Source organism: Mastacembelus armatus, chromosome 12, assembly GCF_900324485.2.
Source record: "Mastacembelus armatus chromosome 12, fMasArm1.2, whole genome shotgun sequence".
NCBI classification, from domain to species: domain Eukaryota; kingdom Metazoa; phylum Chordata; class Actinopteri; order Synbranchiformes; family Mastacembelidae; genus Mastacembelus; species Mastacembelus armatus.
The window spans coordinates 1,927,696-1,941,677 of NC_046644.1; the positions used below are offsets into that span (position 1 = coordinate 1,927,696).

Here is a 13,982-nt window from a genome sequence, read left to right on the forward strand (position 1 = left end):
AATCATTGGTCCGAACTTTAGTTAACCCCGACACATGACGATTTGGAAGTTGCACTGGGCTCTTTGGTTACCTTTCATTTTATCTGTCTTTTCCTTGTCGAGTTCCTCTTGTGGCCACGTCCAGGGGGGTTGGCTACAGTCCTGTGGACCTTAAGCTTCTGAATAATATGTGCAGCTCTAATCACAGGAACACTAAGCTGCTTGGAGATGGTCTTATAGCTTTAAACTTTAACACGCTTGTCTGCTTCTTTTCCTTTCGGCTGCTCCCTTCAGGGGTCGACACAGTGAATCATCCACCTCCATTCAACCCTATCCTCTGTATCCTCCTCACCCACACTAACTATCCTCATGTCCTCCTTCACTACATCCAAGAACCTCCTCTTTGGTCTTCCTCTAGTCCTCCTTGCTGGCAGCTCTAACCTCAGCATCCTTTTACCAATGTATTCACTGTCCCTCCTCTGAACATGTCCAAACCATCTCAATCTGGCTTCCCTGGCTTTTTCTCCAAAACATCTAACATGAGCTGTCCCTCTGATGTTCTCATTCCTGATCCTATCCATCCTCGTCACTCCTAAAGAGAACCTCAACATCTTCAGTTCTGCTACCTCCAGCTCTGCCTCCTGTCTTTTTCTCAGTGCCACTGTCTCTAAACCAGACAACATTGCTGGTCTCACCACTGTCTTGTACATCTTTCTTTTCATTCTTGCTGACACTCTTTTGTCACACATCACACCAGACACTTTCCTCCACCCGTTCCAACCTGCTTGCACACATCTCTTCACTTCTTTTCCACACTCTCTGTTGCTCTGGACTGTTGACCGTAGGTACTTAAAATCCTCCACCTTCTTCACCTCTACTCCCTGTAATCTCACCGTTCTAACCTTCATTCATCTTCTTCCCATAGCAAACCTCCACCTCTCTAGATTTATTTCCACCTGCTCCCTGCTCTCATGACAGGTGACAATGTCATCTGCAAACATCATGGTCCACGGAGATTCCTGTCTAACCTCATCTGTCAGCCTGTCCATCACAGCAAACAAGAAGGGGCTCAAGGCCGATCCTTGGTGCAGTCCCACCTCCACCTTGAACTCCTCTGTCACCCCTACAGCACACCTCACCATTGTCTTACAGCTCTCATACATGTCCTGCACTACTCAAACATACTTCTCTGCCACTCCAGACTTCCTCATACAAAACCACAGCTCCTCTCTCGGCACCCTGTCATACGCTTGGCCTTCTCTGTACCTCTCCATCAGCATTCTCAAAGCAAATATTGCATCTGTGGTACTCTTTCTTGGCATGAAACCATACTGGTGCTCACAAATGCTTACTTCTGACCTCAGCCTAGCCTCCACTACTCTTTCCCATAACTTCATTGTGTGACTTATCAGCTTTATTTCTCTGTAGTTTCCATAACTCTGCACGTCTAATTCTTCACTTCATCCTTACTGATCTTTGCTCTCTAACATTTTCCTCATTCATCAACTCTTCAAAGTATTCCTTCCATCTTTCCATCACACTTGTGGCACCTGTCAACACATTTCCATCCCTGTCCTTAATCACCCTAACCTGCTGCATATCCTTCCCATCTCTGTCTCTCTGCCTCACCAGCCTGTACAAATCCACCTCTCCCTCCTTAGTGTCCCACCAATCATACAAATCCTCATAAGCCCTTTGTTTGGCCTTTGCCACCTCTACATTCAGTTTACGCTGCATGCCCCTGTACTCCTGTCTGTTCTCTTCTGTCCTCTGTGTCCCACTTCTTCTTAGCTAACCTTTTCCTCTTAACACACTCCTGAACTTCCTCATTCCACCACCAAGTCTCCTTATCTGCTTTCCTCTTTCCACATGACACACCAAGTACCCTCCTACCTGTCTCCCTGATCACTTTAGCTGTAGCTGTCCAGTCATCTGGAAGAACCTCCTGACCTCCCAGGGCCTGTTTCAGCTCCTCCCTGAAAGCCACACAACACTCTTCCACCACTTGGTCCTCTGCTCCGCCCTTGTCCTCTTCATCTTCCTCACCACCAGAGTCATCCTACACACCACCATCCTATGCTGTCTGGCTACACTCTCCCCACCCACTACTTTGCAGTCACTGATCTCTTTCAGGTTGAAATGTCTGCACCAGATGTAATCAACTTGTGTGCTCCTGCCTCCACTCTTATATATCACCCTGTGCTCCTCCCTTTTCTGGAAAAATGTGTTCAACTTGCAGCTTCAGACTCATCACACTATCTGACACTCTCTTCACCTCCAGAACATTCCTAGCAAAATCCTCCTTCAGGATAAGTCCTACTCCATTCCTCTTTCCATCCACGCCATGATAGAACAGCTTGAACCCCGCCTTGATAAGCCTTGCTACCTTTCCACTTGGTCTCCTGAACACACAAGATATCCACCTTTCTTCTCTCCATCATATCAGCCAACGCTCTAGTTTTCCCTGACAAAGTCCCTACATTCAGAGTCCCTACTCTAAGTCCTACACTCCTGCCCTTCCTCTCCTCTCTTTTCCTATGAACACACCTTCCTCCTCTCCTTTTTCAACCAACAGTAGTACAATTTCCACTGGCACCCTGTAGGTCAACAGCACCGGTGGTGGTTGTTGTTAACCCGAGCTGCGACCGATTATCTGTAATGCTATGATGACCCCACCTCACGTTGAGTTGGTACTCAATGGTAATGGAAATTTACCAAAACTGAGTTGAGTCGAATAGAGTAGAGCTGAGTAGTGCTAAAACTGTGTAATGTAAGAGGCATTAGACATGGGACCAGACAACTCAGAAGCCACTTTATGAGCTCAGGTACCATGCATGTAAATTACAATGTCATTAGCATACATTTGTGACAACACATTCAAACAAACCAGCAGCTTTTGATTAAAGCATTTTCTTCTAAATTGAAACAGTACTGTGATTTAAACATTCTGATATATGGATTGTAGATATTTTTTAATCTTTTTGTTATTCTTCAAGGTGGAAATAAGTGTACAAATAAACTGAAAATGTGCATAATTGGTGGCGTGCTGGGAGAAGCCTCAGACTATAAAAGAGAAACCATCTGGTTTACTGGTTTGGGAGAAGAGCACAAACAAATTACTTTAACTCAGAGCTTTGGCTAGGCCGTCATGTTTTACTTCAAATAACCATGCTACATCAGGTTAGGTTGTGACATATATGTACATTTATATTGCTAAAAACAGAGTGCTATGCGCTGATTGCTCAGCAGTGAATGTGTTTTCCCCCAGGCATTCTATCCTGCTAACAAGGATGTGGATATGAAGTACGGTGACACCATTGCTGCTAGATGTATGTTTACTGGTGAGGGCAGGACTACCAAAACTCGCATTGGGTGAGTTCTGTAGTAAAGCTCATTGAAACTTATGCATGCCTTCACCATACTGCAAATTACATGTAATAAAGAAAAGCCTTTTAATTTTCTGTGTATTTATTCTATGGTTTTATTCACCTGAAGCATAGATCAACTCTTGTTTTCTCTTTTTGGACTGTGGACTGTGGCATCATTTATTTTAAAAGAAATTGAGTTGGTGTTTGTGTATCTGTAATTTAGGAATCTAAATGTACAGATATTTTCAAGCACAAGTAGAAATAGATCAATCTGTGTCCACAGAAGTGAGTATATGGGGTGTGACGTTACGCACAAGATAAGATGATACATTATGTTTTTACACTTTTAAGACGTTTAATGATGAAATATGACTGGAAAAACAGTCTTTAAGTCAAGTGAAAGTCACAATGCAAAACAATGCTGAAATTTTGAAATGTTTTATCAAATCGTCATTTGTCACTTCAGTTTTGTGCATGAATTATCATACGCATTAAAAGGCATCTTGATATTTGCAATGGAAATACAGGCTAACAACAATGAAAAAAAAAGCTCCTTTCAAGTAAACACAAATTAACAGTGAGGGTAGTTTAAGAATTTTGTGTTTAATGTAAAAAAAAAAAAAAAACACAAAAATATTATTTTTGTCTTACTTGTGCATGTGCCACAAAAATATTATTTTTGTCCTAAAATAACAATTGCAATAATCCCATAATTATGAACAGGCAATGATTATGAGAATACGGTTCGTATTTTTCATTGGTTTTCTTGTCTTTTACCATTGATTTTATTTCCAAATACTGCACAAGTATGGAAAGTTGAAATAAATGCATAGGACATTATGAAATACTAATTCTCTAAATAAAAATGCATTTAAATATACACAATTTTATAATATGACCATGACAGATTAAAATGTATCACAATACAATCATCTCAAGGCACTTTACAAAAAACAAAAAAAACCCAACAAATCCCTTATGAGCAGCACTTGGCCACAGTGGATAGGAAAAACTCCCTTTAACAGAAGAAAAAACCTCCAGCCAGGCTCAGTTTGGGCAGCCATCTGCCTCGACTGGTTGGGGTGAGTGGACAGAGGAGAGAGAAAAGAACAACAACAATAAACAACAAATAGACACCGCATGTTGGTGGGGCCAGTAACATCAGCAATATACAGCTCTAGGACCAGGGACACCTGCAAAAGGTACAGGTACAGAGAGAGCACAAAGGTAGTGAAGCACAAATATCATTAACATTACAGATATCTTTAATTACAGTCAGGACTAGTCGTAAATACATTACAAATATCTTTAATTATAGTCGGGACTAGTTGTAAAATCGTTACAGATATCTTTAATTACAGTCGGGACTAGTCGTAAAATAGTTACAGATATCTTTAATTACAGTCGGGACTAGTCGTAAAATCGTTACAGATATCTTTAATTACAGTCGGGACTAGTCGTAAATACAGCCCCTGTACATCACAACAGGCCCCTGGACTCCTCTTCCTGTACAGTCCTGATCAATGCAGTATCATCAGAATACTTCTGAATGTGGCAACACAATTGTACATGAAGTAGGCTGTATACAGGAATGGAACCAAAACAGTGCCCTGTGGAGCCCCTGTGCTGCTCAACTCTCTGTGATTTAAACATTCTGATATATGATTATGGATATTTTGGAATATTTATGTTATCATTCAATGTGGGAATGAGTGTACAAATAAAATAAAATGTGTGTTTTGTAATTGCTGGCCTGCTCACAGGCGCCTCAGACTATGAAACAGAAAACTGCAGCAGTCAGTCAATCTTGAGGGTAAGCTGGTCACAGAGAAGGTGGCAGCAACAAACCAGGGCAGTAGCTGAGGTACTGAATATTCCTTTTCTCATCTTTTTTTGTAAATATAAATCTTGTACATATTTTGTCTGCAGTGGTTCATTGATTTGGGAGAAGAACACAAATAAATCACCTTAAATCAAAGTCTCGACTACATCATCATGTGTTATATTTCTGATGTGCAGTTATTGGCCCCACCAACCTGCAGTGTCTATTTGTTGTTTATTATTGCTGTTCTTTTCTCTCTCCTCTATCCACTCACCCCAACCGGTCGAGGCAGGTGACCGCCCAAACTGAGTCTGGTTCTGCTGGAGGTTTCTTCCGTTAAAGGGAGTTTTTCCTGTCCACTGTCACCAAGTACTGCTCATGAGGAATTTGTTGGGTTTTTTCTTTTTTGTAAAGTGCCTTGAGATGATTGAATTGTGATTAGGTGCTACACAAATAAAACTGAATTGAATTGAATCGAATGTGTTCCCTTAAATAACCTCGCGATAAGCACACATATTACGCATGTCTCAAAAGCAAGGCTGTAATGCCTGACTGATGCAGTGCTATTAGTGGTACTACAGATCACAAAACTCATATTTCGGTTTTTGAGTCACAGATTGGACCATTTTTCGGATAAGCAAAAGAGGGAAGGAGACAAATGTAATTTGCTTTCCATTTATTACAAGAACAGTAATACTTTTGGTTTTAGCAAAAATAGACTATAGAACCTATGATTTTAACAAATCAAGAAATAACCAGCCGAATAAATAAAATTTTAAAATAAAATATTCAATACACAGTTGGTAAAGTGCAACATGTGAAAAACAACCTGAGACCTAAAATAGACCAAACCTTACAAGATTTTTTTTCTCTAATTAATTACTTAAAAAGCACTATATTAACTCTTGCTGAAAAACCAAACTTTGCCCTCAAAAACACACACTACAACAGTCTTACACACTGGTGCAAAAAATTCAAAACAATAGCTTCAAAACTGGTAAGTTACGTTGCTTGTGGTTCTCCCCCTCAAAAACCTTTTCACATGATAGACACAACCAATGTATACATTGGCACATTTTTATTCATTCATGTAATATACTGTACAACGCACGCACGCACGCACACACACACACACAAACACAAAAAGCTATAGTGGCCCCAGCCAGACAGCAGGGTTAAAATCCTCTTGCATGCCTGAACCACCCCTGGAATGCATCTCCTGATATGTCTAGGCAGGCCTATACCATGGACTGGAGGAGGTGAACACAGATATAAGGTTCTCGGTCATACGCTTTCTACCGCCATGCCGAAAAAACTCCTCTATCAGGTTTAGACAGGGAAAGTATGCAGGCAGAAAGATGTTATAAAACTATCAATTTTATCTATATATTAAAGGATTTGATTAATGTGTGTTCAATTTTGGCTTTTAATGTTTTCACCTGGGGAACTGTGTGCTAATTGAGCTTAAGAAATTAAGGGATTTGTGTGTAGAGTTCTGCAGTGACAGCTCAACAAATCTGACTCATGTCAAAACAGGGGAGTAGTGTTTTGAGTTTAGAGAATTGAGTGTGCTTTTTGATAAATGGCGTTATGGTTTTGAAATTTTAGTTCAAAAGCCTGCTCACAGTGTGTTAGCAATTGAGAAAAACTGTAATGGCAAGCTCAGTCTTAATAATATTGGATATGCAGTTACAGTATTGTTGCAGTGTGAACATTCAGAAGTGTTGTCAACTCTTCATTGATTACAAAAAGATCATTGCCTTTTTGCATACATGAAGCAGTGTGATGTATTTATCTTAAGGTACTTTTCTGTTTTGTCTGCAGTGCCACCTCTGCTGATGAAATGTGCAACTTCTATATAATGTACTACATGGACAGCAAACATGCCATCCCCTACATGAACTGCATGGAGACAGGCTCCAAAGAACTCTTTCAACACATTCCAGCTGAGGCCAGTGTTCCCATCATAGTCAGTCCAGAGCATCTGAACTCTTTGATGCATATGGGACACTCAACAGGTACAGAGAAAAAGAAATATTGTTTATGTTGCATACCTCTAACAGAGTTATTCACTTTAGCATTTTTACTTTGGCTGCATCATAAACATACAGAAAGCTCATACAATTTAAGGTTTACCCCCATAGATGCATTCTTGTCTTAATTTATACATTAATTAACTAATACCTTCTTGTCTTTAATTTATCTCATGTGATTTACATATTTCAAAAAGAACCAGTCTAACTAAACCTTTCACTCCCAAAGATCGTCAAGATAAGAGTTTGCTTTTGGATACAAACAAAGCTGAGTTGGTTCTGGATCAGGGTGAGTTCACGGACAATATGATGCCCCACTGTGCTGTCACAACTAGGTTGAACACCTATTTTTTCGTTATCCCAAGTTGTGTGCATAGCTGTTTTTTAGTAGTACTAAAGTGTGTAAACCCATATTCATTTAGCATAGATTCAGAGAGAACACTGAAATAATGTTTAGCATTTAATAAACCATAATGCACACCAACATGTCCTTATTTATAATGTAAGATTATATGTAGAGATTATATTATAAGGTGACAAAAATGTTTCTTCCACTGAGTACATTATTTTCCTGTGTATTACAAGACATTTTCACTGTTATAGATTGGATACTTAGCAAGCCATATAAATGGTGGCAAACAAGAATTATGAATGACAGACTATCTCCTGTAGGGATAAAACACTGGCTGGATTGGCTTATTACTGTTTGCAAAGCAACCTGAATATGTAGATTACCTCTTTAGAATAAAATTATAACAGAAGTGATCTCTCCAGCACTATCTATCTCTGCATGGTGATTGCTTCTGTTAAGTCAGAGTTTGGAAACGAAATGCATACATATCATGAATCAGCATAATCCAGTCCAACTTTAAGGACAGTTGGTCAAACTGTTTGACTGATGAATGTTTAAAGATTACTTTATAACTTCTTTTATCTTTATGCAATTTTGAGATACCCTTTTTGCATGCCATTGTTCACATCAGCAGATGAATAAGTATGAATGTTTTTAAAGTCCGGGTGCCTCTGGCACGCATCTCTAATGTAGTTTCATTGATTCAGATTGGCTAACTCCTGACTCCAGTTAGATTTTGTTGAGGTTATTATCAGTGAATGGACTACAAGTTACAGCTTGTCACCCTAAACAGAAAAGTAGTCACATCAAGCCACATGTTTTTGACTGGGTGATGATCATACATCATCCCACATAAAGTATGTACTGGTGTGTATTCCCATATGATATGCTTACATTGGTATTAAATCAATCAAAATGTGTCAGATGATTATTTCAGTCACATAGTGAAGGGATAACATTCCTGCAGACCCTACTCCAATGTATCATCTTGGAGGGAGAAATTCCCTAAAATCCCTATAGTTGTCAAAGAAGAGCATAGTTATAAAAAAGAAAGAAGTGTAAATAAAACGTTGCTTGGAAGATCATGTGTGTTCACAGTCAGGCCTGCTGTGCGTCTTGCCTTTCTCTGGGACAAGATGATCTCCAAAGGTCCCCCTGCTTCCCTAGGCTGCATGCTGGTCGCTGACTGGCCATACACAAAACTGTAGCCCCACCAACGAAATTGAAACATATAGATATGGAAAACTGATAAACTTATTTAATGAATTGATCATATTTTATGTAAATTTACAGTGCATTCAGAAAGTATTCAGACTACCTTCACTTTATTCAGTTTTGTTATGTTGCAGCCAGTTGTTTAAATTCATTTTTTTCTCATTAATCTACACTCACATAATGACAAAGTGAAAACAGAATTTTATTTTAGTAAATTTATTAAAAAGAAAAATACCATATTTGCATAAGAGACATCAACTTTCAGACCCTTTACTCAATACTTAGTTGAAGCACCTTTGGCAGCAGTTACAGGCTTGAGTCTTTTGGGTATGACACAACAAGCTTTGTACACTTGGATTGGGGGATTTTCTATCATTCTTCTTTGCAAATCCTCTCAAGCTCAGTCAGGTTGGATGGGGACCGTTGGTGGACAGCCATTTTCAGGTCTCTCCAGAGATGTTCAACAGGATTCAAGTCAGGGCTCTGGCTGGGCCACCCTAGGACATTCACATAGTTGTCCCTAAGCTACTCCTGTGTTGTTTTGGCTGTGTGCTTATGGTTGTTGCCATGTTGGAAGGTGAACCTTTAGCCCAGTCTGAGGTCCTGAGTCCAGTTCCTGCTGCTGAAAAACACCCCCCCCCCAGCATGATGATGCCACCACAATGCTTCACTGTTGAGATGGTATTGATCAGCTGATGAGAGGTGCCTGGTTTCCTCCAGACATAATATTCAGAATTGAGACCAAACAGTTAAATCTTGGTTTCATCAGACCAGAGAATCTTGTTCAATTCAATTCAATTTTATTTGTATAGCGCCAAATCACAAATTCAAATCATCTCAAGGCACTTTACAAAAACTAAAACTAAAAACCCAACAATTCCCTTATGAGCAAGCACTTGGCGACAGTGGAGAGGTAAAACTCCCTTTAACGGAAGAAAAAACCTCCAGCAGGACCAGGCTCAGTTTGGGTGGCCATCTGCCTCGACCGGTTGGGGTGAGTGGATAGAGCAGAGAGAAAAGAACAGCAACAATAAACAACAGATAGACACTGCATGTTGGTGGGACCAGTAACTGCACATCAGCGATATACAGCTCCAGGACCAGGGACACCTGCAGAAGGTACAGAGAGCAGAGAGAGAGGGAGAGAGCACAAACTAGGGGAGAGAGAGAGCACAAGGTTAGTGACATTCAATGGTGGAATATACATGAGGTGGGGAGGAGAGGAAGAGAGGGGGGGGGGGGGGGGGGTCTGGTAGGGGTAGGGGAGCTCAGTGGTCCTCGGGCAGTCTAGGCCTATAGCAGCATAACTAAGGGATGGTTCAGGGTTGCCTGAGGCCAGCCCTAACTATATGCTTTGTCAAAGAGGAAGGTTTTAAGTCTAGCCTTAAAAGTACAGAGAGTGTCTGCCTCCTGAACCCAGGCTGGCATTTTGAGACAGGAAGCTCCTAATTTTGGCAATGTTGCGCAGGTGAAAGAATGCAGTTCTAGAGATTTGTTTTATGTGTGAGTTAAAGGACATGTCCTGGTCAAAAATAACTCCAAGGTTTTTTATAGTAGTGCTGGAGGCCAGGGCTATGCCATCTAGAGTAGCTATAATTTGAGAAAAGTTATTTCTGAGATTTTTTGGCCCAAATATAATGACTTCTGTTTTCTCTGAGTTTAAAAGTAAAAAGTTCCTGGTCATCCAGGTCTTTATGTTAGTTAGACAGGCTTGAAATCTGGTTAACTGGTTTGTGTTAACAGGTTTAATAGATAGATACAACTGAGTGTCATCTGCATAGCAGTGGTAATTAATAGAGTGCTTCCTAATGACATATCCTAAAGGAAGAATGTACAGGGTGAACAGAATCGGTCCTAGCACAGAGCTTCGTGGAACTCCATAACTAACTTTTGTTCGTGTGGAAGGTTCATCATGGACATGAACAAACTGGAATCTGTCCGATAAATAGGATTGGAACCATTTTAACGCTGTTCCTCTGATACCAGTCACATGCTCCAATCTCTGTAATAAGATGTTGTGGTCAATGGTGTCGAATGCAGCACTAAGGTCTAGGAGGACAAGTATAGAAACAAGCCTTGTTTACAGCCTAGCTGTAAACAAGGCTAAGAGAAGATCGTTGGTAACTTTTAACAGTGCTGTTTCTGTACTATGATGTGCTCTAAATCCTGATTGAAAATCTTCAAATAGTTCATTCCTGTGTAAGTGGTCTGATAGCGGCTTAGCAACAGCTTTTTCTAGGATTTTAGAAATAAATGGCAGGTTGGATATTGGTCTATAATTAGCCAAGACTCCTGGATCAAGACTAGGCTTTTTGAGTAAAGGTTTGATTACTGCAGTCTTAAAGGCCTGTGGTACGTAGCCTGATACTAGAGATAAATTTACCAAGTCTAATAAAGTTGAGTTCATTAATGGCAGGGTGTCTTTAAGCAGTCTAGTCGGGATGGGGTCTAAGAGACACGTTGATGATTTCGATGAAGCAACTACTGATGTAAATTCAGAGAGATCTATGGGAGAGAAGCAGTCTAAACATAACTGAGGTCCTACAGATGATTCAAGAGCTACTGTAGTAGAAGATTCATTTATTGCAAGTATAGGAAGCATCTGCTGAATTTTATCTCTAATAGTTGTGATTTTATTTGTAAAGAAACTCATAAATTCATCACTGCTAAGAGCTAAGGGAACACTGGGCTCAACAGAGCTGTGACTTTTTGTCAGCCTGGCTACAGTGCTGAAAAGAAACCTAGGATTGTTCTTATTTCCTCTATTAGTGATGAATAGTATGCAGTTCTGGCTTTACGGAGAGCTTTTTTATATGTTAGTAGACTGTTTTTCCAGGCTAGAAAAATTTCCTCTAAGTTTGTGGAACGCCACTTCCTTTCCAGCCTTCGTGATGCCTGCTTTAAGGTACGAATATGTAAATTATACCATGGGGCTAGTCTCCTCTGATTCACTAACTTCTTTTTCAGAGGGGCTACAGAATCAAGCATTTCACGCAGTGAGGTTACAGCACTGTCAACAATATGATCAATTTGGTAGGGAGTGGGATTGAAGCAGCTGCCCTCCACTATGTTTATACTTGGCATAGATGTAAATAAAGATGGAATCATTTTCTTAAATTTATTAACAGCGTTGTCGGATAAACATCTGCTGTAGTGGAATTTTCTTCCAAACGCTGCATGATCCATCATTTTAAATTCAAAAGTTATTAAAGAATGATCTGAACTTTAACATAGAAATTTCACTATAAAATATAATTAACAGATAAAGGCACTGTTAATAACATATAACATAAATAGCATAAAGAATATATCAACAATTACTATTAAAAAGTCTAATGGCTGTGGGGACAAAGGATCTCCTCAACCTCTCAGTTCTGCAGCGCAGTGAGATGAGCCTCTCATTCGCAGCTGCTACTCTGTTTAGTCAGTATATCAGCTTCCTTCACATCTGCTGCTCCACCACAGTTCTGACAGGGTCCAGCCCCCTGCCTAGCACAGAACTGGCCTTTTTCACCAGTCCGTAATGCCACTCCCCCAACAGACAGCAGTTGTTATGCATATCATACACTATATGCATTTCCGGCTGTGAGGCCTTCTATAGAGAGGGGTCTGTGCCTTTCCAAATTGTATCCAATCAATTTAATTTACCACAGGTGGACTCCAGTCATGATGTAGAAATATCTCAGCAAAGATCAAGAGAAATGGGGGGGCCCTGAGCTCATTTTCATGTGCTGTTGCAAATGGTCTGAATACTTATGTAAATGTGATATTTAAGTTTTTCCTTTTTAATAAATTTGCAAACATTCCTAAAATTCAGTTTTCATTTGTCATTATGTGACACTGAGAAAAAATTAATTTAAACAACTGTAGTGTCAGGCTGCATCATAACAAAATTGAAAAAAGTTAAGGGGAGTGAATACTTCCTGAATGCACTGTGCATGGAAAAAATCTTATTGGGACCAGACACAGACCCCCACAGATTACTATCACACGCTATAAAGGAATATAAGGTTCATAACCCATAGTTGTTTTTCATTGGTCTTTCAAATAAGTCGTGACCTAATGGGGCAGTCGGACATGTAACCTGAAAGTTGTGGTTTCGAGTCTCAGGACCAGTAGGAATTGTCGGTGGGGTGAACAACACCACTTTCAATACCACGACTGAGACCCTTGAGCCAAACCCCCAACTGCTCCCCAGGCGCCGCAGCAATGGCTGCCCATTGCTCCGGGTGTGTGTTCACGGTGTGTGTGTGTGTTCACTGCTGTAAACACAGCCACAGCCACTTTGAGTGGTCCCCCATTGTGGGACTAATAAGGGTAAATAACTTAACTTAAATAGGTATACGATAAATTATGAATGAAGCTGCCCCAGAAAAATATGTCCAAATAATTTCATTAGTTCCAATGTCCTAAGCAACTCATGCCTCATGTTTAGTGTTGAGCTCCATATGTCAAGTGCCAAACTTTCCTTGTGGCAAACCTTCCACAGACTCAGCTGTTTCTGTCAGAGGATGCATTGTGTTAGATTTTTATACAAGCTAATAGCTGGATGTTAAAGGTAGGGGTAGGTGGTAGCTAGGCGATTAGTGTTAGCCAGATGTTACCCAAATGGATGTCTCACCTTGCTCTTAATTAATTATATTGGGGTTGAACTAATACTTGAACTTCATCTGCCACTTGAGTATCTTTTTCTAAATAGTACTTTGCATTTCTGCTGTCATTTTCTCTTTTCAGTTTTTCTTTTCTGAGCACCTGACTTCTGCTGATTATTATAGTTTACTGGAGCTGTGGACGTGCTGGCTAGATGTTAAATTTTGACCATAATGGTGTGACAGACCAAAACATTTTTTTGCATTAAAGGGAGGGAAAGTACATTTAGCTTTGTTCACTTTGTCAAGGAAATGTAGGAAGATAATAACTAGGTTTGATGTGACTCGCAACTAACAGATTACTGACAAGTTGACAAATTATTCCATCATTATTATTCTCTTTGGATTTAAATGTTGTTTTTTCTCAATAACCCTTGAACTGATTTTCCTGACTATGGTCATGAGTAGGTTGTTTACTTGTTATTTAGAAGCTGAGTCATTGAAACTGGACTTCTTATTGTTTCACTACTCATCCAAATGACTTCTTCAGTCTGAGGGAAGTTTGGCTGGAAACCTCACTTGATCCTCATGTGTTTCAATTCACACTTAGCCTGAATAGACTCT

At 40.0% G+C, this 13,982-nt stretch overlaps 1 protein-coding gene across 5 annotated transcripts in view; it reads left to right on the top strand.

Moving 5' to 3' along the window:
* pam (peptidylglycine alpha-amidating monooxygenase) overlaps positions 1-13,982 on the top strand; it is a 47,073-nt gene that overhangs the window by 16,993 nt on the left and 16,098 nt on the right. For all 5 annotated transcript variants that reach the window (XM_026298265.1, XM_026298269.1, XM_026298266.1 and 2 more), the window contains 3 exons: positions 3,248-3,351; positions 6,994-7,187; positions 7,432-7,491. In XM_026298265.1, coding sequence (XP_026154050.1) covers positions 3,248-3,351; positions 6,994-7,187; positions 7,432-7,491 — 358 coding nt within the window. The remainder of the gene's footprint in view (positions 1-3,247; positions 3,352-6,993; positions 7,188-7,431; positions 7,492-13,982) is intronic.